Raw genomic sequence first — 26587 nt, forward strand, 5'->3', positions numbered from 1 at the left:
AACACAGTAGCCATAACTGGAAAAATGTTTATCCCATATCATTAGATCAAAAATAAGTCTTAAGAATATTAAGGAAAACCTGCTGGCCCATTGAGGGTAATGTGTCATTGGAAGGCAAGATTAACCCAGTGCTGAGTTATTTGTGCCACACTTGCCATGTCCTTTGCAGCAGTTCTGATTTACTAACAAGGTGAGGCAGTGCTGCTTGATGCCTGAAGTAGAGACACGTAGGGTGTTATGTTACTGTTGAGGAGATAAAAAGGCATGAGCAAGTTGTGTACTGAGCAGATGTAGTAAGAAGCAAGAACTCTTATGTTTGGATATGGCTCAAGACAATAATACGACATAGGCTTTCTGACATTGGCTTCTAAATGTTTATGACTGTATTTAGACCTGTCATACTGATTTTTTTTTTTTTAATATTTTGGTAACTGGTAGCATTAGTTGTATTCCAGGTTACCTCATCACTGTTCTACATCTGAAACTTCGAAAATTATTAGCAATTGTTACAAAGCCTGATTGGAAAAAAACCCCAGTCCTTGTTTGATGGGCATTCTGTACATGAATAAAATCTTCTAGTAGCATAAATCACTAGGGTCATCCTACATGCTGTTAAAAAAACAGCATACCTCTAAATCTAGAAATGTGAAAAATATCTCACAACAGCTCTTTCCCTATAATTCCTTTTTTTCAGGTTGCTACACCTTTCTCTTCTTCAGATAAACCAGATTTCTCTTCAGGTGTGTCAGAGAAAACCCAGACTCCCACAGTGGTCCCAGAGAATGCCACTGAAGGTGGGATCATGCTACTTCCCACTAATACTGCAACATCTGAGCCCATGCAGCTGTTCACACCACCTGCTACTGCTGCTAAAACAGGTAATGCTTCAACAGAGCTGGCAATCTGAGGGGTACCTGCAGGTTGGACAGAGGGTGGGGATGGCTTTTCTACTGTCATATTTCCAATCTCTTGTTAGTAAGAGTTCATTCTCTATCCAAATGTTACATAATCCCACTTTAAACCTGTAGACCTACAGTAACACTGCAAACCCCAGATCCTGTAGTCACTTAATTCTGAGGCAAAACCCTGACCAAGTCCACAATTAGTGGGAAATGACAACTCAAGGACATACAGCAAAGTAAAAAGCAGAAGTAAGACCTGTTTTAAAGGTTTTAGTTTTTTGTTTGGGTTTGTTGGGTTTTTTTGTTTGTTTTGTTGTTTGTTTTTTTTTTACTTTGTGAGCAATACCTGAAGCTTTCTGGGGTTTCAGAATAGTCTCTTCTAGCCATGTTGTTATTTTTGGTGTGACTCTTCAGATCATTGCTCCTTCTTAGAAACTCTGCAGTGGAAGCCTATCCATAGTTGCCTGATACCATGCAGCAACATAGGTGGAACCTGAGAAAGCTCAGCCCTTAACAGTGGAGAACATGGCCTCCAAATCCTGGGGAAACAAAATTTTGCTCTAATTTCAAAACTGTGGGAAAGCTTATCATACTTACATCTGCAGAACAAATGGTTTTATTTTGAAAAGGACTTTTAACCACTGTGTCCTCTGTAGTCGTGCTACATTCAGTGTGTATGTTCATGTATCTCCTTTCTCCTGCCGAGTTTCCTGCCTCCCTGTGCACACTGACAAAGAGTTAGGAGGGCCACAAGAAGCAGAGAAGCACAGATGTGTGTTTTTCTGCACTCCTAATGTACTGAGGGATGTGGAGAGCTAAGCCCTTTGCTTCCTGGTAGAGAAAGTCTGGTTTGGGACATGCCTGATACCCTCTACCAAAATGCAACCTGCCAACCAGGATAGCAATAGAAGCTAAGAGGAAGAGATAAGCTACAAGAGATTCCTGTCCAAGACAGTGGATCATCATTACCATTGACTGTTGACTAGGCAACTCTTCCCTCTCCTCCTGTGAAGGAGGAGGCTAAAGAGGACCCAAAAAGGAGTTTGGAAAAAGAAGCTGAAGAGAAGGTTGTGATGATCTCACAGTAGGAACTGCTTTATACAACGATGCTTTATACTGCTTTTGCCTAAAGTTTGTGTGTTCTCAGCCAGACTGTCTAGAAAGTCTCAATGACAGTCCCTCCTTCTCTCTTTTGGCCATCACCCTCTTCTAGCCATTTTATTGTCATCACATGTGAAGGTTCATGTGCAAACCTTTGCTCCACAGGTGAGTAGGGCAACTTTCATGATCAGTTGTGAAGCATTGGGTGAATTTAAGTAGCAGTGACAGAAAGTGTGTTGTCAGTGTCTTCATTTCATCATTTTTAGACCCATCAGCTGCCACTGCTGAGTAACTTCTTTGGCATCTCTTCTGAGTTTGTAAGTTGGACATTTAGACACTAGTGAATGCTGCTTTCTGAGAACTTTTGTTCTGTGGCTTCCCAATATTAAAAGGAAGATATTTGAGACATTTGAAATACAGGACTAAGTGAACATTCCCTAAGTTATGCTTTGGTATATTTCTTCTGGGGACCGTTTTTGTATACTTTGGCATTTTTTGAAAGAGAAACGTTTTCACAGACAAGGACTGGATAGCAAGTGGATTGAATGGGTAGTTCAGATAAGAAATAACCATTTGCCCTGCTATGCAAGTAGATTTTTTAAAAAGAACACAAGGTGGACATTGGAACCTGCCTTACAAGTGCCACACGAACATAGAAGTAATACTTCTTGCTGAGGAAAAGTGTGACATTAGAGTTCTACTATGATTTTTTTGTCTTCTGTAACTGTGTCTTTTTAATTCCTGCACTTCCAATTACTGAGAAAAATACATAACTCTTTATGCAGAGCATTGTTACCTCTGATATAAAGGAAGAATGAGAATGCTTTTCTCTGAAACAGAAGTAGGGAAAATTAAACGTCATAGCCGGAGAAGAAAAAAAACATTTGTTTGGTACAAGGTGAAGGAATCACAGTCATGATTAAATAGTTCATTATTTTATAATGCATTAAGGATTTTTTTAAATTATTGAAGCCTGTTCTCTGTAGAGTACTTGTCCAATTTTACTTAATGTGTTGCAAATAATATTTGAAGTTAGTAAATTTATATCAGTTCCATCTGTTATAACAATGTATTCATCCTGTCTTATATGCAGTTAAAGAACTTTCTGTGTCTGCTGGAGATAACATACAAGTGATGTTACCCAAAAATGAAGTTGAACTGAATGCCTTTGCTGTCCCACCACCATCTACAGGTGAGTTGAATGCGTTGGTATACAAGGAGATGCATACACTACCGACTTGTAAATGCAGACAAGTTCTGAGTTATGTGAACATCCACCACTTGGGATAAAACAATTTTTCTCATTTCTAATACTGCCTCTTTTGTGGCTCTAACTGCAGAGAGGACTTCCTCTGTTGGATTTTAAAGAGGGATTGTTTTTTAAGTGGCTTTTCCTTTCAGAACCTGAACTCATTAGCCAGATGGTTCAATAAAAAGCCTGTAATTTCTACCAAAAGATGTTGTCACCTCGTTTTTAGCATCTTGCTGTAAAGCTCAGGGAAGGTGGGAAAATAGGTTTTGAATGCAACATTTGCCTTAAACTGCCACCTTCTGCACTGCAGGAGCAAGTATAAGATGTTTCATAAGTACCTATGTAAATTATGTTGGCTTCACATGAAGCTGGTTTTTTGTGAAGAAGTCGGATATTTGTGAAGTCCATTACATCCTTGCTGCTTTACCAAGTTGGAACTCACTGGGAGTTTAATATGTGGTCATACTGCTTCATTTCACAGGCTTAAGCAGTAGCAGTCATGATTTCATATTGTAGCATTTCATCTGATGAGTGGTGAACTTGATTTCTTTGTTTTCTGGGCTTATCTTGAACACAAAACTGATTGTTCTTACACTGTGTTATTGCTCTTAGAAACAGCCTACACCTATGAGTGGAGCTTAATCAGTCACCCTGCTGACTATAGTGGGGAAGTGGAGCGCAGGCACAGCCAGACTTTGAAGCTCTCTCATGTAAGTGAGCTGTAAGCTCAGGCTCAGTATGTTTGTGTGGTCCTTTCACAGAACTGTAACCTGTGGGGAAGGGCACCTTGATTCAAGGAGTTCAAATGGCTTCAAGCCATCCTGAGTCTCTTCATTGTTTGTGTCACCAAATTTATGCCAGTATCTTAGAGTGCTATAATAATTTTCTAAGATAAAGTAAAAACTCCTCAGTGTTTGCTTCATATTCCCCCCTTCCAGGCAGTGGCTAATGGGCTTTAATGTATTTGTTTATAAAAGTAGTTTGAGGATTCAGACATCCAGATTTACTCTTTTGTGATATGATTCTCAGATTTAAGCATACTTTTGTATAATTCAACATGTAACCCTATTTGTTCTTTATTTGTTTCAGTTATCAGTGGGACTTTATGCCTTCAAAGTGACAGTTTCTGGTGAAAATGCCTTTGGTGAAGGTTTTGTAAATGTCACAGTCAAACCAGGTAAATCAGTTGACTGATATAATAAATTTCTTCTTCATAAGTACAGCGTACTTATCAAACAGTCTCTCAGTTACTGTTTGTCAAGGACATCTGGCAGTCCACCCATGCTGATGTGTTTCATATCTTGGTGTCTATAAGGGGTATTAAGAAAGTAGAGCTAAGGGTCCTGCTCACTGACTTTAAGTGCTCTCTAGTCTTTCCCCTTCAGGCAAAGCCTGAAATATCATCATGCCAGCTTTCCTGGTCCTGTTGTCCAGCTAGGGACAGCAATCATGTGCTGATCCAGCTCTATCTGCTTGTTACAGTGCAGAGCGCTGATCTCAATTACACCACGTAGGAGCACTGCAGTGGAACATTGCTGTGTCAGCACACTGCTCATCAGTAACCTCTTCTTTGCCTTGTGCAAAAAGGACAGCAGATGCTGCAAAGCTGTGTGTCCTAGATTTTATCACTGGGGACTATTGATCTGTAGACTTAACATTAGTTTTTCCTGGGCTTTCACTAATATTTTTTTTCTTCCCCTTTTTTTCTTCCCTCCCTATCTTTCTCACAGCAGTCAGAATTAACCAGCCACCTGTTGCTGTTGCTTCACCCAAAGTGCAAGAAGTTTCCTTGCCTACAAGTTCTACCTTCATTGATGGCAGTCGTATGTACTGGACCACCCTATGCTTATATCCTATATTTTTAATATACAGTTACAACATTATTGTTTGTCATTTTCAAGTGAAATTTCTTATTCTCACTCTTCTCAGAAGTTCCCTGAATAATGATTTATTTTGGGAATATGTGTCCACTTATAAATTATTTTAATAAATTAAAAATTTATGAAACACAACCTTGCACATGGAGATTGAGATGCAGTGTGTCAGGGACTGCTGCATCCAGACAGCAGCTACTCTTACAGCTTCTTCCTGTCCTGCACAGAGAGCCTCTGTGCCAGTACAGCTGGGGCCGTAGGAGAGAGCTGTGAGATGGGGTTTGATGAGGTGTTGTAACTACATCCATAATTACTGAGTGCAGACAAGTCAGAATGTGTAGAGTCTGAGACTGATTTTTTTTTTAAATTCATGTGTGTGAAGAATTGTTTAGATAAATCATACCAAAGGTAACTTGATATGACTCTGTGGTTAATGAAATTTGTTCAATTATACTTGTAGAGACAATTGTAGAAAACCAGTTAGGGATGAACGTATGAATTTCTTAAATATTCATTCCAGCAATTGCTACAAGAAACTGATATGTTTTTCTTTAATGAATGTAGAAAGCATAGATGATGTGAAGATAGTGAGTTACCACTGGGAGGAAATTAAAGGTCCCCTGCGAGAGCAGAAGGCATCTGCTGACACACCTGTCTTGCACTTGTCTAACCTTGTTCCTGGAAACTACACCTTCAGGTACCTGCATGGTTATTTTTTGGGGGGCTTATCTGTGATATCAGCTAAATTTTCTTTTTTTTTTTTCTGTGCTCACATGTGTCTCCTCAAACAAAATAACTTAATTTTTCTTCTGCGTACTGTTACTCTTCATTTTGCACAGTGAAGAAACATACGGAGTGGTTTTATCAAAAAATGCTTGCAGTGATCCTTTATAACTCAAAATTACAGAAAGGAAGGTATCATAAATTAATTATGTCCCCACTTCCAGCAATAAGAACTGTGACAGACTGATTTTTTTTTTCCTAGCCTAGAAGTTGACTAGTGCCATGAATGAAACTACGAGTCAGGCTGTGAAAGTCATTCTCTCAAGGGTGGTGGCTGACAGAATAATACTGGCAGACTGGTCCTCACAAGACATTGTTATGCACTGATTTTGCTAAGAGTCATTCTGTTCTTTGTAAAAGCATTTGCCTTGCTACTGGTTTCCTCCATTTATGCATTGTTGAAGCTGAGGGCTACCCAGATAGTGGAAGCAATGTTTGTGGTTCAAGGTGCTTTAGTAAAAATCAGTCCTTTTTCTGGACTGTTTAACTTAAAGCCCAGTCTGTACAGAGGCAGACTTCCCATTGACCCAGCTTGGGTTCTTTGGCTGTCAGTGGGTTGCCTATCAGTAAATATATTATCTATCATCAGCAGATTGTTGAAGCCAGCATACATATACATTAACTATGGTGCTTCACATAAGTTCCACAAAAAGTTCTACAACTTCTTAATTCTGTATTTTTTACTGGAATTGTTCCATATCAGACGGTAGCTGAGTGTTGATTTTTTTCTGTGTTAAAAAAGGCAGAGTCTGGCTTACAAGCAATGCTTTTAAGTGTATTCCTAGGGAATTAAGAAGTCAGTTGTTGCATCTCTGCACCTTTGAAGGAGGCTGACTTACCTGAACAAAAAGTCTAGTGCCCTTTATACACATGGATGTGTGCCCATTGCAAAATGTATGTGTTCCCTCATGTCTAAGGTAATGAGCACTAGTTTTCTTCCTGCTCAGGTTCCCTTCCATGTGGTCAGCTGTATGCAGTTTCCATAGCAGAGGTGGATAACAGATTAGTTGGTCACCTTTGGAGTACCTGCAGTAGTCTCATTTTAAGATTATTTTGTGCTTCTGAGAGGCAGTAATGTCTGAGGTTTTGTTAAACCCTGTACATTTTTATTTTTGTAACTTGACATTGATATTAAGCTCCATTAAAATTAGTAATGATGTGCCATAAAGAAATAAGAAGTGAGGATCTGCTGCTGTTCTATAAGCAAAGCTTCTGAACATCCAGAGTAGTTTTAGGTATTTCTCTGTACTGTTTCACTATAGGTGATGAATAAAATCCCTGGTTTTTACTGAGAACATTTCTAAAAGAGTTTGTGAAGTTGCCATTGACTGCAGATAAAGGGATTCAGAATATCTAGGCTATTTTTTTTTTTTTGTTAATGGTTAAAAGTTGTCTTTGTAAAGTTTTCTGAATTTCTTTCCTGCCTTAGTTGAGCGATATGTGTCTGAAGCAGAAATTAATATCATATAACCAGTGGCTTTTGTTTAGGTGGTGTTTGAAAAAGTGCCAGAAAAAGATTAATATTTCAATTTAGAAGTTGGCAGAAGTTCATCTTAACAGATACTGTTTTTCCTGTTGTAGACTCACAGTGATTGATTCAGATGGAGCAGCCAACTCCACCATTGCATCTCTGACTGTCAACAAACCAGTGGATTACCCACCTATTGCTAATGCAGGACCAAATCAGGCAGTCACTTTGCCCCAGAACTTCATCACACTGAATGGAAACCAGAGCAGTGATGACCATGAAATTGTCAGCTATGAGTGGTCACTTAGTCCCAAAAGCAAAGGCAAGGTTGTAGCAATGCAGGTATGTGTATTTCTCCTTTCATAGGATTGAAAAGCTCTTTTATCTTTGCCTCTAACATGAGGAAACACATACCTAAGTAACTACTCAGAAGCACTGAAATACCTAGAGTTATGTTATTATCTTTTTGTTTTTCTCTCACATGTATTCAGCTCTTATTTTAGATACTACTTTTAATTCCTTTTCATACATTTTTTTTTAATTATTTGGGGCCAAACAAAGTTGCTTGTTCCCTGGTGGTTTGGAAAGACTTCAAGATCACATTGTCTGTCCTTGAATCCTAGAAGCTGTTTCACAGACTGCCATCTTTTGAGGCTCTGGGCAGGCTGAAAATTGGTTATAGGAGAATGTGAGGATAGTCAGACTTTTCTTGAAACACTTTCTCCTGGAGAGAGTAGAACTCAAATAGAAACTTCATTTTCTCAGTGAAAGATGACAAGGCCTTTTGGCAGTGTTTTTGCAGCCATGCTTTATGATGGAGTTTATCCTCACTAAAATATGGGTTTCCAGTGAGAGCTTACAGAATTTATTCTCTTATTTTCATGACTGTTTCTGTTGTTGTTGTTGTTTTGGATTTTTTTTAATCTGAGAAGTTAATAAACATTTTCATTTGACTTGCATTTGTTAAGTTGGAGATTCTTACAGCTCTGTAGGCAGTTGAGATAATTAATGTAATGAATCCCGCTGAAACTCAGGAGCCATTTTTTATGAGACTTGATTTCTGCCATGTTGGCAAATGCTTTAGACCTTTAGAACTGAAAAGAGATCACTGTAGATCTATTTAGGAAAGAAATAATATTAATGCAAGACTACAGTGTGGAGGAAATTAAAAATTATGGAAGGACTTCCAGAATGATGACTTTTTCTGATCATTCACCAAGACAAAAACTTTCCAAGAGCACCCAAGCAAACTGAAATTGTAGTTTCTGAGAGCTGTTCAATCTTAAAGCATCTTTCTGAAGGAAGGGAATGACTGCTCGAGATATCCAATGGATTCACTGGGTATTTAATGCGGAAATACAAATGCATGTTAGTTTCTTTTCAACCAGCTAGTAATCCTTTTAATGTGCCTGTGCCTAATGAAGCTGAGGATCACAAAATCATAGAATGTTTTGGGTTGGAAGGGGCATGGAAGATCACCTTGTTCCAATACCTTGCCATGGGCAGGGATGTCACTCACTAGACCAGATTGTTCAGGGTCCCATCCAATTTGGCCTTAAACAGTTCCAGTGACTTCTCTGGACAACCTGTGCCAGTGCTTCACCACCTTCTGAGTAAATAATTTCTTCTAATATCTAATCTAAGCCTGCCCTCTTTCATTTTGAAACTATTCCCTCTTGTCTTGTCACTATCTGCCCATATAAAAAGTCCCTCTCCCTCCTTTTATAAGCCCCCTTTAGGTACTGGAAGACTGCAATGAGGTTTCTCCAGAGCCTTCTTTTCTCCAGACTGAACAACCCAAACTTTCTCAGCCTTTTTTTGGAGAGGTGCTCCAGCCCTCTGACCCATTTTCATGGCCCTTCTTTCGACCACTCCCGAGGATATTGGTCTCTGGTGTATTATATGATATCCACTGTGCAATGTAACAAGTACCTATGCTGGTTAGTTAATAGTATATCAAGTCTCTGTTCTTATTGTCATCTTTATCCAAAAGAGAAAAAGAAAACCAAACCTATTTGCATTATGATTTGGTGTTCCTCATGAGAGATGCCACAAATGTTCATTTTATTAGCAAAAGGACCTATAGCTGGGCCCAGTCATTTTATGACTTCTATAGGTATCAGCAAATGCTGCTGGAAGAGTAAACTCAGAACAGAGTTGTCTTGTTTAATGTGTTTTGGGTTTTTTTTTTCCATAACCCTATTTGTCTGGCTTCAAGTCAAGCTTGGTTTTGCATTTAACAGTTTTTATAAGTATTAAAGGATGTCATTATATTTGCTTTTAAAATAACCCTAAGGAAATGGAATAAGCTGTAGGAATTTTCATCAGTGTTAATTTCCTAATTGAGAATGGTAGTGTTCCATGTGTTTCAGAATTATTGTTGTGGAGATGTGGTGTATGCAGTGGTTATACCAACAGAAGAAAATAGGATTTATTGCCTACAGATATTTCTCTGGGTTGGTAGGAAGAGTTGGAACTGTGAACACATTACTTCTGTCTGTGCCCCAAGTTTTAAGCCTCCTCTTTATCTGCAAGGTGCATAAACTCCTTCCTCAAACACTATGACTTAGAGCATTTCTTTTTCCTTACATTTGCTCTGTAAGACCTTTCATTACCCACAACTATTTCTGTTCAATCTCGTGCTCTGTCCTTGCCAATGCCGCGAAGGGAGTGCGCACGCCGTACCTGCAGCTCTCTGCAATGCAGGAAGGAGATTACACGTTCCAGCTGACTGTGACAGACTCTGCGCGGCAGCGCTCCACAGCCGAGGTGACACTGATTGTGCAGCCTGGTAAGTCAGTGCAGGCACGTCTGGCTCCCTCAGGGCTGGCCCAGCCTGGTGCCTTGGCGCTGTTCTCAAACACCTCTTCTCCCCACATTGTACCTCTTATATGGCAGCCCCAGTGCCTGGTACCCCTGGATCAAGGACTTGTCCACCTTCATTTTCTGTCAAAGCAGGCAGCTAAGTGTAGAATCAAATGCAGAATCAAACAAAATCCAGGTGGTGATCCTGAGGGCTTCACCAGCCTGGTTATGTAAGGCAACATATGTCTGTTTGAATCTGCTTCTAAAACCCAAATTGTAGCTCTTGAATTTAATGTCCTACAGAGTCTGTTTTGAAAAGCTGCTCAGAGTATCAATCAGTGCTTTCCTCAGTTTTCTTATTGTTTTGTAATTCTCCTGCAAGAGTCCTTGTGTGATTTGATTTCACTTAAAGAAATTGCATTGTGTTTCCCAGGAAGAAGTGTCAACCAAGGACTTTTTGAAAACTACATCTTTCACATGTTTATTTAGGTTTGGGAGACAAATGATGAGTAAGCCGAAATGATCTGGGCCTCATGTGATTTTTTTAATGCCTTTTGTTTTTCACAGTATGTTTGCCGTTTACATCCACAGTAGCCTTTTCTGCCCCTGCACAGATCTCACATTCCACCATGGGGAAATGTTTTATCTTCCTGTTGCTGCTTAATATACACCTTTTGTAGATGAACCCTTCTGGGGCAACTTTACAGCAGTCATTCACTGCAGAAACAAGAACATGAATTGGAAGTGTGGTGTGTGGTGGTGCCTTTTAGAATGTGTTATAGTGTGGAGTTAGATGCTATTGCTGAAGTCAGGCTCATGGGTAAATGAATACACAGGAAAACGGTAGCGTTGCCAGTTTCACCATGTCACAAAAGCAGAGGCTGAAAGCAGAGTAACAGGTTATATTTCTTCACTAAATTCTAAAAGGCTCTCAATTGGCATTAACTTAGTGGCCTTGAGCAGCAGACAGAAGGGGTCAGTATCTTCTCTGAGGGCAAAGAATCGTATTTGTGTGGGAGGTTTTTAAAGGGGTGGACTGGTAGAACCAGGAGAATACCCCACCACTCACGTTTTGTGACATTTCATATAATGCATTGAGCATGCAGTAAGATTTTTGGTAGTGTGATTGTGCCTTCAGATAGGACTATGAAAAAGGGAAGTACTTGCTGTGGGATTTGGGATCCCAATTGCTGTTGGATTTGGCTTGCAGCAGAGCAGACCTCCCACCTGCTGGCTTGTGCATGTCATACTTGTGGTTTGTACCTTTTGAGCCAATATATCAAAATTTTATTAAAATGCCCTATGTAAAATCTGATTGGCAAGCTTTGACAGTGATTGCCTTGAATATGTAATATACTAAATATTAATTTTGCAGAAAATAACAGTCCTCCAGTAGCAGTGGCTGGCCCTGACAAGGAGTTGACCTTCCCAGTAGAAAGTACTACACTGGATGGAAGCAAAAGCCAAGATGATCAAGGCATTGTCTTCTATCACTGGGAAAATATCAGGTATCAAAAGATTTTACTAATCCTCAGTAAAATAGAGAACAAAGTGAAAAGGATTGAGTCTAGAGCCTCTTATCCAATCATGTTGAATGATGAATTGTGAATTATGTTTGAAAATTGTTTTCAGAACAATCCCACTTAGGTAAGTAATAGTGTAAGAAGGAGCAATTTTAAATTGAACTTGAAAAGCTCAGATAGTCTCTGCCTATGTTTTGCAATGTTTCATTTTGAGGCCTACTTTTATAAAATTAAGATAAAATGACAGAAACCTCTGTGTCTCCTGTTAAAAAGCAAGTAGCAGGCTTGGGTTGCATCCTGTAATACACAAAGTTTTTCCATTTGTGCTCAGAACTAGGGATTCTTAGTCACTTTGCCCTGAACTTCCAGTAATGGGTGACTAAATCACTCTTGAATGATAATTGAAAATATTTTACAAGAGCTTATAACTGTATGTTTATGTGCAAACCTAACTGATCCTTAATAAAAGGGCAAGGTATTTTAGCTCATGCAGCTGTTGTACCTGGTACAGGAAGAGGTCTGCTGGCAGCCAGTATGGGTTGTGAGTGGCTCTTAGAGCAACATAATTTGCATTAAATAGCTATTAGTTATAATTCTATTTTCATGCTCTCATGAAATAGAACCATGGTGAGGTTGAACTTCTGGGGGATGTTTTCTACTCTTCTGATAGGTGGGGATGTGTGCTTGGGTGCTTTGAATGTCTTGAAAAAAGGCATTAATGAATTCTCTAAACTAAACTCATGTGTCAAATAGTTCTTTAGCCATCGGTGCTTACAGCAGTAGTAGAACTATAACACACAAAATCAAAAGGCCTGAGCAATGCTGCTAAACTCACAGTTTGGCTGGCTAGGCACAATTATTTTTGTGAGATGTTTTGTTTCAGTGGGCCAAGCTCTGTACAGATGGAAAACTCTGACAAGGCAATAGCAACTGTGACTGGTCTCCAGGTTGGTACCTATCACTTCAGGCTGACTGTGAAAGACCAGCAGGGCTTGAGCAGTGCATCTGTGCTCTCCATCACTGTGAAGGAAGGTAAGCCTGGCTGCTGCTTCTTAGGGCATAGTGGACAACTGGATACTTCATTCAGTAACTGATGGAATGTGAAGAAAATCAGAAGTGTAACATATTTGTTGTTGTATTTCAAATTTGTTTAAGAAAACTGCTCTTTTGTAGTGAAGTAGTATTGTGAGTCACTGGGAGAATTAATCTCCTTTGATGCAAGCTGTTTCAATGTTCAGCATATGCAAAATTAGTTGTAATAAACATGCTCCAAAATAATAGTTTTTGACAATTGTAGGTCTACATCATTAAGAAGATATCTTTTTATTTTATCTTTGAAATTAAGCTTTGAGCAGAAAAGCAGTTTTACTGTGGATTTTAAAGTAACATCCAAGAAGTGACATCTCAGTGAACCAAGTTCCACTTAAAAATTTAATATTAAAAGCCCTGGGTTGTTTGTTTTGTTTTGTTGGGTTTTTTTTTGGTGGTGTGTTCTTGTGGTGGGTTTGTTTTTGGTTGGGTTGGGTTTGTTTTTGGTTTTTTTTTAATTATACAGAGAAACAGTTGCTGTAGTGTGGGGTATTTTACATTTTGTGGGGTTTTTTTTCCCAACATGCATGCTGTAGAAGAGGCTTTAGGATAATCACAGTATCATAGAGTGGTTTGGGTTTAGAGGGACCTTGAAAATCATCTTGTTCCAAACCTCCTGCCATAGGCTAGGACACCTTCCACTAGACTAGGTAGTTCAAAGCCCTATCCAGTCTGGCCTTGGACACTTCACTTGTTCACTGTGTTGACTTCAGCAAGCCCAGGATGCACTTGGCTTTCTGGACTGCAAGTGCACATTGCTGGGTCATGCTGAGCTTCTTGTCAGTCAACACCCCAAGTCCTTCTCTTCAAGGCTTAGAGGCATTATGCTGTCTACTCCCAATACAGTCTTTGCCCTACTTGTACTTGGGATTGGCATTGCTGTAACCCATGTGCATCTTGGAGAAGAAGCTGGACTTTGTTTTACTCATGTGCATCATTGCTTGAACTGTTTCAGAGTTTCAGTTAGTGTTCAGTTAGAAGTATGTGGCAACAGCTCTGCCCAAATGTGTCCATGGTCTTGTTTGTGCTGTGAAGTGTAGCCACATTCAGTTCCGTCTACAGGCACGGGTTTGATATTAAAAATACACAGTTTTTCAATAACCAAGTTTAGTCAACTGATTTTACTTAAAGAGGCACAACCCTATGCTGTTAACAGACAACGCCCTTAAGGTCTGCCCAAGGTTGAATTATTTATGTCCAACTATTTGTGTACAGTGACGTATTTCACTCAGCCACAGCTTCCTTGGGCCCTGGCTTACTAGTTGTGTTCTGAAAAAAATCAGTGATGTCTCATTTCTGAAAAGAGAGCATGTTCATTTTTCTTTGGCTTTTTTTTCACCATATACCCAATGCATGCCTTAGTTTCACTGCTAGTGGTGAACAAAAAACATTTGGGAATTTGACTTACTCTTAAGTTCCCTGATTGCATTTTGCCTAAATACAGGCATTTTGAAGATACAAGACCATGCACAAACTTCTATTGGGTAAGTGATTTTCCGGATGAAAAGGTCCCAGCATGGTGATCTCCTGCTGTGCTGTGTTTCTAAGTAGGCAGAAAATCTTTTTGCTTGACTGACAAAATCTGGTAGTTAAGTTATTGTGAAACTATAAATAGAATATCCCCCAATGCTTTTTGAAAAAGATCTTTCTCCTCAACTGCAATATGCTCAGAGCCAGATTTTGTATGCCCACTCATCCTTTCCCTGTAGCTTTGATATGAGGTTCTGTTGTTATTGTCTGTAATCATCAGGTAAAGAATTGTAGTGTGGGTGTATTGGCAATGGCATGTCACATGTTTTGATAGCAAATCCTTCTCCACTATTTTTATGGCTAGAAAACAACAGTCCACCCCAGGCACATGCTGGTGGGAAGCACGTTCTAGTGCTTCCAAACAACTCTGTTACCTTGGATGGCTCAGGGTCTGCTGATGACCAGGGGATTGTGTCATATTTGTGGATTCGGGATGGTCAAAGCCCAGCAGCTGGGGTAAGTTTCATGAAGGTTGTAATGTGATCTGGCTTTTGTTATACACATAACTGCAGCAGGGAGAGCAGATATGACCCATAAGATGCTGTCAGGTATAGTGCCTGTTTCTGGTTTGTCTCTCCTGGTCTCTGTAATGCTGTGGTTCAAGAGGCTGGTGATATTTTCAGTACAGCTAGAGAATATAGTAACTAAGGACTGCAGCAATGCAGAGTAATTGGTGATAGTATGAAGCTAATGTGTTTTAGAAAAAAATAAAATCTGAAATCCAGATATTCCAAAGGAGGATGGATCTGAGAGAGCAAGTACCAATAAATATTAAGGAATCCTGCCTGGTAGCATATGAGATAAAGTTTAAGGTAAAAATTGGCATTACATGTGTAGGCATCTTCCCTGGCAGACGATTAACCTGGGGCATTAGGGCAGGGGATTCTGCTCTCTGAGTGGGGCAGACAGCAGAAGTACCTGAGAATAAACTTCAGTTAGGTGTCAGCTAATAAAACTGGGATAATTTTTTTCCCTTTTGGCAAGAGTTTTGTGGACAGGTCTTTGACCTCATGAAGATAAGCAAGATCAGTAAATCAGCAAGTACTGGGAGAGGAGAAGTAGCAAAGTCATAAAAAAACTTCTAGAAGCAATTCACATGAGGCTGTAAAGAATTGACGAGGTTTAACTTAAATATAGCTGGCAGAGTTGATAGTTAAAAATGCATGAACTCCAAGGAGAAGAAATTAGGAGTTAAGGAAGCAAAACTAAGGATAGCGGAATAAAATTGAGAAATAATAATGTAACTGTCTTGGATTTTCAAGAAGATGAGTTCTTCAGATTGCCAGCTGTTCTCTCTTTGGGTAGTTTTAATGAAAATATCCATAGTGTGCAGACATCTTGATTAACTGTCGCTTCTAAATTTTATTACTCTGCTATAAACTGTGGGTAGGTCACATTTGTCCCAAAAGTCAAAGCAACAACACACAGCATCATACAAGATAGCTGACTTGATAATGAAACCTACAAATGAAATTTTCTCTGAGGGTGTAACTATTCTGGACCTTGTTTTTGCAGGATGTGATCCATGGCTCAGACCACGAGGCAGTACTGCAGCTAACTAATCTTGTGGAAGGAACCTATATTTTCCACTTGAAAGTCACAGATGCTAAGGGAGACTCGGATGTTGATTCAGCAACTGTTGAAGTGCGGCCTGGTATGACAATTAAAAGGTCATCGACATGTTGTGAATACCACATCTTTGTTCTTCTCTTCACTTATTTATTCAGCTGTTGATGAGAATCTCTCAAATTAAAACAGAGCAAACAGGTCTCTCTCTTTCTGCCTTCTTACTTTTCTGTGACTAGGCCTAAGTGTGTTAAAAGGTGATGTAAGGATTCTACTACAGGTGCTACAGTTAAGACCATAAATTAATAAAAATTTTACTTACTAGTTAATATTTTCCTTAGGCTTTTGTTGTTTCTCATTAATTGTAGGTTTTTTGTTTCTTTTTCTGGTTGTTAATTAGTTTGGCCAATAGAAAGAGATGGGAGCTGACCATTGAATTTAAGCACAAATGCTGCTGTTTGATTGTTGAAAGTGTGGCTTTGTCTGTTTTTCTTCTTTTATCCTGAAAGACCAAAAAATTCCTCAAAGAGTTTCATGGGGTTGTAAATGCATGTGAAATAGCTAAATGATGGAAGTTGAAGTCTCAAGAAAAGAGTCTGAAATCTTGGGTCCGTCAGAGATACCTTGTTTATCTGGCTTCAGAGATACCTTGTTTATCTGGCTTCAGGGCAACAATTTTATTTTTGTTCCTCAGTTTACTGTTGAATGTAGTCAAAGTAATTGGATTATGACTCTCATGGAATATCTGTGAAGTTTGTTTTGTTTGCAAGGCACTCTAGAAGTTCAAGCACCATATAACAGAAACCTCAGTTTGCAAGGGTAGGCAGGGTAAACATACCTGATTTCTCAAATTTACCATCCTCATTTAGACTTGCTCACTGTCTTGCATGCTGAAATACAGGCCCATCTTTGGCTCCCTTTTCCTCAGTTGTCAGCAGTAGATTACTAGCAGGGAACTTGGTAATTGGACTCATCTAGTGCTTACCTCTGACTTTTAAGATGGCAGCATTTAGGAAAGCAGAAGTTGCTCTTCTGTACGGAAATGTGTAAATGCTGAAAGTGCACCCCAGTGTACTTTATTTCTATTGATTGGATGGGTTACTATCTTAGGACCCACCACGCTTGTTTCATAGATGATATGACAAAATAAGCTGAGTACTTCTCTAAGAACACAAAAGAGCTGGCTTATCAGAGATGTGGGTCTTATGCAGAAAACTATAGTGTTTATAAATACTTTCATGTACTGCATGTTGGTACTGAAATTCTTGCCAGGCTCTGAAGGAATAGCATGTTCTTCTTCTGTCAGATCCCAGAAGGAGTGGTCTGGTGGAGCTGATCCTGCAGGTTGGAGTGGGACAGCTGAGTGAGCAGCAGAAGGACACTCTGGTGAGACAGTTGGCTGTACTGCTGAATGTTTTGGATTCAGATATCAAAGTTCAGAAGATACAAGCCTACTCAGATATAAGGTACAAAGATGTCCTACTGTGCCAGAAAGACTTGTGATTTACTTTGCCTCTCTCACTGCTCATAGTTAGTTGCAAAATAATCTTTCCTAGGATGACAAAAAATGCTATACTTTTCAAGAGAATATACTTAAAAAGGTAAATTTCTTCTGTGGTAGAAAATTGATGAAGTAAACTCTGTAGAGACTTAGAAATTATGTGTTTTGTTTTTAAAAAAATCCCATTTCTTCTGTACAATTTTTTTTCTTTTTACTTAAAGAAAGTGCATGCATATAAATTTCAGTGTCTTTGTTCCATACAGTGCTGCTATTTTTTCCAAATGTTGGATGGGGTGAGATAAAGAGACTTTCTCACAGTGAAGCATGTATTGTATTTCAAAATAAGGTTCCAGCTCTGTTTAAGCACACCTATTTTATTTCCCCTTTTTTTTCTACTTCTTCTCTACGGTTTTGATATCCTTAATATTTTATCAACATTTTCCCAAATAACAGGTGATGAAAATCCATTTTTTGCACAGAAAACTCCACAGTGGATTCTCTTAAATGTGGTATTTTACCATGAGGAAGAAATACTCCCTCCACTTGGTGTAGAATGCTAGAGATGGCTGTGTGTACCCTGAGAAACTTCTCAGCATGATTGGTAGAACCTGTTTGCATGAGTTAGCTTTAAATTACTTGTTATCAATCAATTTGTAATTTAAAACCCATTTTTGTTTTTTAGGTTTTGGGGAGCTTCTTAAAATTTAAAAACACAGTCTGGAAAGTCTACCATTTGTAGCTATGATATTTTTAATCACGGATTTTCAAATTAAAATGTTCCCTGAAGTGTCTGATACAGGGTGCGATCAACACCACCCAACTTAAAAGTTGTGGATGACAGGGCAGGAGGGCTTCCACATGAAGTTCTCTGGATCCCTTGCTTCTGAGTTTTTTCTCCTATTAAATTCAGTTTCCTAAATTTAGTGAAATTGCTTTAGAGTGTTTTGTGACAGGTTCTGTATGACAGTGGAGAAAGCAAATGTATCCATACTTAAAGCAAAAATCAGGAAGACCATGGAGGGAATTATCTGTCTTCTGTGAAACTGAGAATCCCAAGAACTGCTGGCAGCTCCAGCTCAGAAGGAAGATCAGTTGAGTGCTCCACAGAGTTCCCTAATCTTTTATCAGTGGTGATGTTGGCTTTCCAGAAGCAAAAAAGACTAAACTCTGTATGCCTTTATACTTTATTGCTGAATGCCTGACAAAAGCGGTCTGTGACACCAGTCCTGACCTTAGCTGTTCTTTCTGCAGCACCGCAGTTGTGTTCTACGTGCAGAACGGGCATCCTTCCACTGTGATCAAGGCATCAGATGTCTCACGGACCCTGCAAGTGCAGCTTTTGAAACAGAAGGCTGACTTCTTGCTTTTTAAAGTCCTGCGAGTTGACACGGCTGGTATGTTTTGGATTGTGCTTGCCCATCTCAGAGCTTTGCCAACATTTGGCTAACACAGCACCTGGAAACACCGCATGAAGTCTTTCTGTCTGCCATCTGGTGTCTGGGCTTGGTGGGTGTAGCTTTACAAAAGATGATGTTGAGGACAATACTTAAAATGCTTCATGATTTGTGGTAGGTAGACTGGTGTCAGTCACTTAAAAGATGTCATCTGTATCAGCAGGCAAAAGCACATCTTAATCTGGTCTGCATCAGGAAGGCCTGTGGAATGAGGATAAAGATACATTTTCTTAGAAGATGTGCAAAACTTAATATAGCCATAAAGTAGATATGTTTCATGTCTATACTTCTTTCAGGGCTTTTAGTGTTCAGTAAATGTGCTTTTAGTGTTCAGCTTGTAGTCTAACTTGTTTTTGTCTGCCTGTATCAGGCAAAATGGGTGATAGCTGTGTTACCACCTAGTCTTCTAATCTTTGCAATATACATAGGCCACTGGGGTTTCCTATAATGAACTCTTTATTTTGCCCAAAAAGATGCTTGAACTTCTAAGCTTATTTTAAGCTTCACTAGTAGTGTCAACCCTTTATGATCCTTAGGTATTACAGACATAACTTCTCCATAATTTAAAATCAGGACACAACAATTCAAGTACAAACAAAGTAAGCAAGCTCTGGTGATAAAATAGTTACTGATTGTGTAGTAAATTCTGTGTTTATTTTCTGATTGATTGTTCTGTTATAAATATGCTCTGATTACATTCTTTCTCTACACAGCCAGCAGTCTGCTAGACTGTAGATCTATTTGACACATAACCCCAAAGGAAAGGGAGTTTCAAAATATATCACAGTGTTGTGAGCCAGATGCTTTGCCACCAATCTAGTCTAACAATAAGAGGATGTATGACAAGTTCTCCATTTACACAATGGACCCTTTGTTTGGTTCTGTTCTTAGCCTGTCTTTTGAAATGCTCTGGACATGGGCACTGTGACCCCATAACAAAGCGCTGCATTTGCTACCAGCTGTGGATGGAAAACTTGATTCATCGTTATCTAAATGATGGAGAGAGTAATTGTGGTGAGTTTTGGTGTTGTGGGATGTCTTTCAAGAGTAACTTGTCATGTGAGTCTGTCGATTATTTGTTCTCAGAATGGGGAATACTTAAGAGATGGATGCTGAAGGAAGACTAAAACAGTCTGTGTTTTCCAGCCCAACAATACCTTTCTATAGAAAGATATTTGAATAATTTCTTGAAATGATATCTTGACAGTAGTAGCCTAAATTTTGAAGAGAATCACTATTTGATGAAGTAATCTGAAAAACTTGGTAATGGGAGGGAGATTTTGCAACAATTTGGGGCCAGTTGGAGGGTTTGTTGAATAACATGGGCATTGCAAAGCTTTTGAGTAGGACTGTTGCAAAGCTGGAAAAGAGCCAGCAATTTCAATTTCTCTGAGTGGGTGGTTGATGCGACTGTGCCAGAATATGATCTGATCTAAGCAAAGAAGACATCAGTCTTCCAGACTGACCAATACTGACCTTTAGAACCTGATAACACTGACAACTGTGAGTACACACATGTTGGAGTTCAAATGATTGCACATCTCTCTGTATCCTTTCCTGTTTTCCTGGATTTATAAATATAAATGTGCAGCTAGAAGGATCCATGTCTAATCAGCTCCTCTTCTGAAGCACTACTAAAGTGCCAGACCCAGAGCACAGCTTTTTATTTCAGTTAGGGAATGATAACTGAGGTGATGACCTCAGTCATAACCATGACCCTTTGCAGGACTATCAGTTCACATAGAATTCAGATATCTTGGGATTGTAAAAGGTATTTGAGAGTATGTAATATCTAATAGTACAGCTAATGTGCACTTCTAATCTTAAAGCTTAAAGATCTTTAGGAATTCATCTAAGAATATGTTGGTGCTGAATTTTCCCACATTCTTGTTGCCACTCCCCATTCCTCAGGATTGGTTATTTTAATAGAGTTGTATTAGAAATTATTCTATTCATATGACCTGTTGTCATTCTATTCATATGACACTGTTGTGGTTTGTTTTTTTTCAGAGTGGAGTATACTCTATGTGACTGTATCTGTTTTTATATTGATTGTGGTCATGGTAGGGTTTGCCTGGTTCTGCATCTGCTGCTGTAAAAGGTACATGATTTGTGTTTCTTTTTGCTGGAGTATACACAAAAATTGCACACAACTGCCATGTTTTAGTCCAGTCCATAGCACTAAACCACGGAGCTCATTTTGGACATGTGAGGAGCTTTCTGTGGCTGATTCTGTAGACACACACTTCTTTCCAAAGAAATGAGTATCCATTTGTGTGTCTATGCTCTTCTACATTATGAAAACCAAGAAGTTAATGTTGCATTATCCTTCATATTAAGTGATAATCAATGTTAAAGTGCTGAGAGTATACTGCAGATCTTCAGTCTCCTACCGAGTTCTGCAGGTACTCCATGCTAAAAAAACAAAAGGCACACCCTGAAGGTCACTGATGTAGGAATGTTCTAGGGCCTGGGAAAGGATCTGCTTCCAATCTGTTTTATCCTTTGGACAAGAAGGGTGAGTGCCCAGGCTACACGTGGCTTACAGGCAAGGAATACTCTAGTGATCTCAGTCATGCAGACTTCTTGCTTTCTCTTTCCTTAAACAGGAGCATCATACTACTGAATGTTGTTTCCCTCCCTGCCTCCACTCCAGTCTTTCCTTGTGAGCTGATAAGAAATTCTTTTTCAAGTGACAAGCCCCTGCAAGTTCTGTCACTAGAGCAAGTGTTTTTGCTGCAGCTCAAACAGCTCAGCAAATACATAGCTTGTTCAGGTGTTAGCAAAAATAAAATGCTATCAAAATCTTTCTGGATTTTCATCTTTTTCTAGGGTATCTTTGCAGTATGTAAAGGATGTGTAGGAGTGATACCAATTTTATTTTTATGGTTGAAGAAACAGCGCTGTTAATAGAAAATTTCAATAGTAAAATGTGTCCCATTCCACTCCCACAGTGTGGAGTGGAGCCTCACAGGCTTGTGTGTATTGGATGATTATTTGAGGGATTTTTTTGTAAGTTCACCTGCTTTGGTCCTTTGTCCTCATATGGCTTATGCCTGACAGCGTGGGCTGGTTGATACAGATCCATGTGAAAAAGAGGAGGGAATTACAGCACAGGACAGAATGGGAAAAAGGAAAGGAAAAAGACAGTGTAGACTCAAGATTTGGCTGGAGATTTGGAGTTCTTTAAAACTTTGAGTTGCCAGATGAATTCTACAGAAGATCATGGAGGGGAGGCCAAGGCTAGCTGTTGCTGTAATGCTGGCTGAGCAGTAAGGTAGCTTCTCCACTGTGAACTGTGGGGGCACATGAATATTCATCTACCATGTTTGTAGTTACTATGCTGAAATTGAACAAGCTGTGGCTTAGGAGAGCAAATCAATCTGTCTTGCATTCTTCATCTTTTTATATCAATGAAAATTAGTTCTACTGTCTTGTCTATATTGTACAACTGCCTTATTCAGGCAATACTAGCAATATTTTTAAGTGGAGATGAGAAAGTACAATGACATTCTGTATTTTGGGGTATGTATGTGAAAAGAAAGGATGGGGTGCAGATTTATATGTGTACATGAGAATTTAATGTCTTTTTGGTCGCTATATTTTTAGCAGGAAGAGGACAAAGATAAGAAAGAAAACAAAGTACACCATCCTAGATAACATAGATGAACAGGAGAGAATGGAGCTACGGCCCAAATATGGTACGTGTTGTATGGCAGCCTGGGAGCTCACCCACCAAGCGTGCAGACAATGTGTCTGAATTGATACCTGTAGGCAGGAGGAGCCCGGAAGAAGGCCTACAAATTTGGGAATGGCAGAGACAAACAGACAGTGAAGTGGCTGGGGAGAATCGGTTAATTTCTTTAATAAAGCCTTGGGCTCAGCCTCTGCTCTGAACTTCAGAGTTTATTTTAATCTGAACATTCACTTGCTCCACAGATTTTCTCCACATAAGCCTTCCTTCTCTGCACATGCTTTAATTTGGAGCTGGTTTTGTGGCTGCACAGCAGTTCCCTACTGACCCATCAGCGCCCTGTTAGACATCAGTAGATTTCAGCTGCAGTTTACATGTCTTTTAATTTACCTGACTTTCAGTTTTTAGTAAGGGAAATGTTGGAATCCAAGGAAACAAAATCATTCTGAGAATTTGCTGTCCTAGAAAGACAGAGATAATGTTTCTGTAGAAATCATGACCTTTCATTGCCACTCATGTTAATAAGGTCATTGAGTGGACAGACTGATTCCGGATTCAAGATATTAAAAATATATTGGGTATGTACTAAGATAATCTAGTTGTTTAACTACATTTAAATTTAAATACACATATTCACATTTCAGAGTCGTAAACTGATGGGCCTGAAATGAAGTTATAAGAGTATCTCAAATGGTATATGATACTTCTAAAGTCAGTTTTTGGTGTATGCTGTTACATTGCACTTCAGAGAATGTTTTCACTAACCTTTCATATCACAGCAGGGGAGAAGATGGTAGTATGCTACTAAAAATCCAAGCCTTTCTAATGAGTTTGCTTTGCTTTTTTATTGTCAGGTATAAAACACAGAAGTACAGAACACAACTCCAGTCTGATGGTCTCTGAGTCAGAGTTTGACAGTGATCAGGACACTATCTTCAGCAGAGAAAAGATTGAAAGAGAGAATTCTAGAACACTTATAAATGGGTCCATCAGAAATGGAATCTCCTTCAACTACAGCTCCAAAGACAGATAACTGAATGAGGGTAAAAGCACAGAACACACTGGTGTGACACATCTGAAACATGCTGGCCCACTTCTGTTTTTCCAGAACCAAAATCTTCCTAAAATATCAACTAATTGCAGATTAAAGGGTAAATTTTTAGCACAGGTAGGGGAAGGCAGAAGGAGGGAGAAAGAATTAGATGGTCAGCTAACTCCTCTTGTCACCATTATAGGAACAAGAAAAAGCACATCTTATTTCTTGCATGTTCTGTGCTGAATGTTTGAACTTCAAAAGGCCTTTTTTTCTATATCACTGCTACAAAACTAGCCAGGGCTGTTCTGCTACCAACTGTGGTAACTAACAATGGCATACAGATTCATATGTGCTCCTAATGCTCTCTTTGAGAAGTGGTGTGGTTTACAACAGCAAAAGCCAATAGAGACGAAGTTCCTTACAATTACAGAGAGCATTATGTGGCCACAGGCTCCATCTTAATTTTTAGTTTAGGATGGAAGCACAAAGGGCATTTTTAGTGCACTGTCTTTATCCATCTGTACTTTGGGACTTCCTTTTCTAGGGTAGTGTTCACTGGGTGAAAACATTCTTGTTTTCAGAGGAAGTTAACAACTGGAGCAGTTGCACTGGATCAGCTGTAATGTAACATAGTATATCTGTGTCCTGTAGGATGCAACATCCCTGTATTCACAGGAGGTGTGGTGTCTGCAGGGAAATCCAGCCTTAGGTTGCTTCTGTAATGATCCAATTGCTTTGGCTCTGCCATGTCCATCCAGGACACTGTAGCAGGAAGGACTTGGTGCGATGCACCTTGAGAAGCATTTTGAGCATCCCAAACAACCTTTTTAGATCACTTTGAGAAGCTCTGGATCTTTTAAGACTGAATGCTCAGCTGAGGTGAGTTTTCATCTGTCAGCATCAAGTGCTCAGTTAAAGAATGTGCTGGGTGCTTGTGCAGTGAAATGTTTGGGGCAAGTACCCTGTGTGGAGCAGGAGGTCATTGTACTTTCATTGCCGTGGTAATGGGTATTGAGCAATGTTTTAGCTTGAACATGAGGTTGTGTGACTTTTTTCCTCTCTGGCTACTGAGTGACTGGATGTATTGGCCTAAAGAGATACTTTTTTGGTCTTTGTCAGATCTGCAATACATCTACCCTTGCCATTCTTGTTCACAGTCTGGGTAATTTTTTCACAGTCTGCTTGTTAGGCTTTGAAATAATTTCCCTAGTACTGCTTTTGAAATCCCTAACTGAAGACTTGACTTTTATACACAGGCCTCGCTTGTGGGAGCATCTGTATCAGTGCTACTGTTTAGCCATGACATCAGCTTTTCCTGGGGGTCCTCTATGGATGTACTGAAGTCTAGGGCTGAGATGGAGGAAGATGTGTTTCGATAGAGAAAGCATTCCTCTGGGAGCATTTTTGAAGAGGTTTTTTTTTGTTTCTTTTTTTTAATGTTTTGGAGGTTTGTTTTGTTTGGGGTTTTTTGGTTTGTTTTTTTCAATCCAGTGGTGGAGAGCACATTATCAAAGGATGGAGCAGTATAGAGATCTAGGTGAGCAGTTTAGAAGGGTCAGGGAGGGTACATAGCCCGTTTCCATCATGAGGAATAATGTAGTTGAGGATTTTGGGGCTTTCTCCATCCTTTCTTTGAAGACTGACAAAACAGAGTAGCTGGGTTGAACACTGTGGCTTCTGTGCTTCTCTTGTTAATGGACTTGAGCAACAGTCAGAACTATCTAGGCTGGAAGAAATCAGTGGTCAAAAGTTGCAGCAACATAGCATGCTCATAACTTGTTTCATACTTCTGATTAAGTTCAAGCATGCTCATAACTTGTTTCATACTTTTGATTAAGTGCAGTCAGCAACAGTCCCTAACACAACTAATTCGGCACTGAGAAGTATTTACCCTGGGTCCAGCCCTGCATTTTTCTGGAGATCTTTGTGTGGCTGCAGGAGAGGCTGTGAAGAACTAAAAAGGGCTGGTACAGGTTTTGTCTATGTTTTTCCCATAAGCAGTGCAGTATAAATGGTATGATTTGCTTTATTCAGAAACCAAGTTTCAACTCTGTGTATGGGAGGTTTAGGCTATTTCTTGAAACAAATCTACTTTATCACATTCTCCCTCTTCTTGAGAGTGTGAGTGTGTATGTGTATATATATATTTTAATATCTTGGTCAACAAAAGCAAGGTTAGCTTCTGATATCTTTCAGTTCCTGCTCCAGATGTGTTAACATATAAAAGCAGTGTTCACTTTAAAGCATTTCTGGAAAAACTTAAAGCCCACTCAAAACAGTAATTTATTTCTTTCCTGTGAAATCCCAGCTGTTGGGCTTAATCCATTATGAACAACTAGACAGAATGTTCTAGCAGGAATTATTCTCTTGGAAACATGCATTTTTAAACAAGGAAATAAGTTGCCTAAATAATTTCAAGTTTGTACGTGCTGTGCTGCCATTGATGCTTCTGCTAAATACTGTCTCCAGTGTGCCTTTATCTATAAGCTTACCTTCTAGGACTTGTCAGTGAAGTCTGCAGCATCTGTCAGTTTTGTGAAATTAGTGACTTATGTCTTTTGGGTTTATTTTATGTTTTTAAAGCCAGTGCTGAAACCTATGGTGTTCTTCTTTGGAGGTATTGAAATATCTTTTTTTAAAAAACAAACAAACATACAAACCCCACCAAAATGAAGAATTGTTTCTCTAGTAAAACAACTCCAGGAATCATAAACCTGCATTCCTTAATGCTGCAGAATTTCCAGGACTATTCCCCTGCCCACGGACACACACTGGTGGGCCCAGATCTTTGGATCTCTGGTAAGTTCATGGGCCATGAGAACATATGCTTGATTTGGCTGTTTCTCACTCTAACAAATAAGAAATATTAGACCAATTTCTCATTGTATAAGGCTCTAGCAAGTGGAGGTTGCTTGGTAAATTCAGTTCTCTGATGATATTTTAACATCTTTGTTCCTAACAGTATTTTAGCTGTGTTTTCAAAGTTGAATAGAATTTAAATTTTTCAGC

The 26587-nt window shown here is 39.3% G+C and overlaps 1 protein-coding gene across 6 annotated transcripts in view; it reads left to right on the plus strand.

Moving 5' to 3' along the window:
* Positions 1 to 25057, plus strand: part of KIAA0319 (KIAA0319 ortholog) — a 52991-nt gene extending 27934 nt beyond the window's left edge. For 5 of the 6 annotated variants that reach the window (XM_064422574.1, XM_064422552.1, XM_064422558.1 and 2 more), the window contains 18 exons: positions 695 to 878; positions 3097 to 3195; positions 3868 to 3965; positions 4345 to 4432; positions 4986 to 5078; positions 5694 to 5826; positions 7494 to 7722; positions 10048 to 10171; positions 11561 to 11693; positions 12592 to 12740; positions 14632 to 14783; positions 15843 to 15981; positions 17200 to 17359; positions 18646 to 18788; positions 19740 to 19862; positions 20859 to 20949; positions 22458 to 22549; positions 23397 to 25057. In XM_064422574.1, coding sequence (XP_064278644.1) covers positions 695 to 878; positions 3097 to 3195; positions 3868 to 3965; positions 4345 to 4432; positions 4986 to 5078; positions 5694 to 5826; positions 7494 to 7722; positions 10048 to 10171; positions 11561 to 11693; positions 12592 to 12740; positions 14632 to 14783; positions 15843 to 15981; positions 17200 to 17359; positions 18646 to 18788; positions 19740 to 19862; positions 20859 to 20949; positions 22458 to 22549; positions 23397 to 23575 — 2409 coding nt within the window. In that variant the 3' untranslated portion in view covers positions 23576 to 25057. The remainder of the gene's footprint in view (positions 1 to 694; positions 879 to 3096; positions 3196 to 3867; positions 3966 to 4344; positions 4433 to 4985; positions 5079 to 5693; positions 5827 to 7493; positions 7723 to 10047; positions 10172 to 11560; positions 11694 to 12591; positions 12741 to 14631; positions 14784 to 15842; positions 15982 to 17199; positions 17360 to 18645; positions 18789 to 19739; positions 19863 to 20858; positions 20950 to 22457; positions 22550 to 23396) is intronic. The other variant, XM_064422566.1, reaches the window with a different exon arrangement.
* Positions 25058 to 26587: the final 1530 nt, after the last annotated feature.

The sequence above is a fragment of the Passer domesticus genome, chromosome 1 (genome assembly GCF_036417665.1).
Source record: "Passer domesticus isolate bPasDom1 chromosome 1, bPasDom1.hap1, whole genome shotgun sequence".
Classification (NCBI taxonomy): domain Eukaryota; kingdom Metazoa; phylum Chordata; class Aves; order Passeriformes; family Passeridae; genus Passer; species Passer domesticus.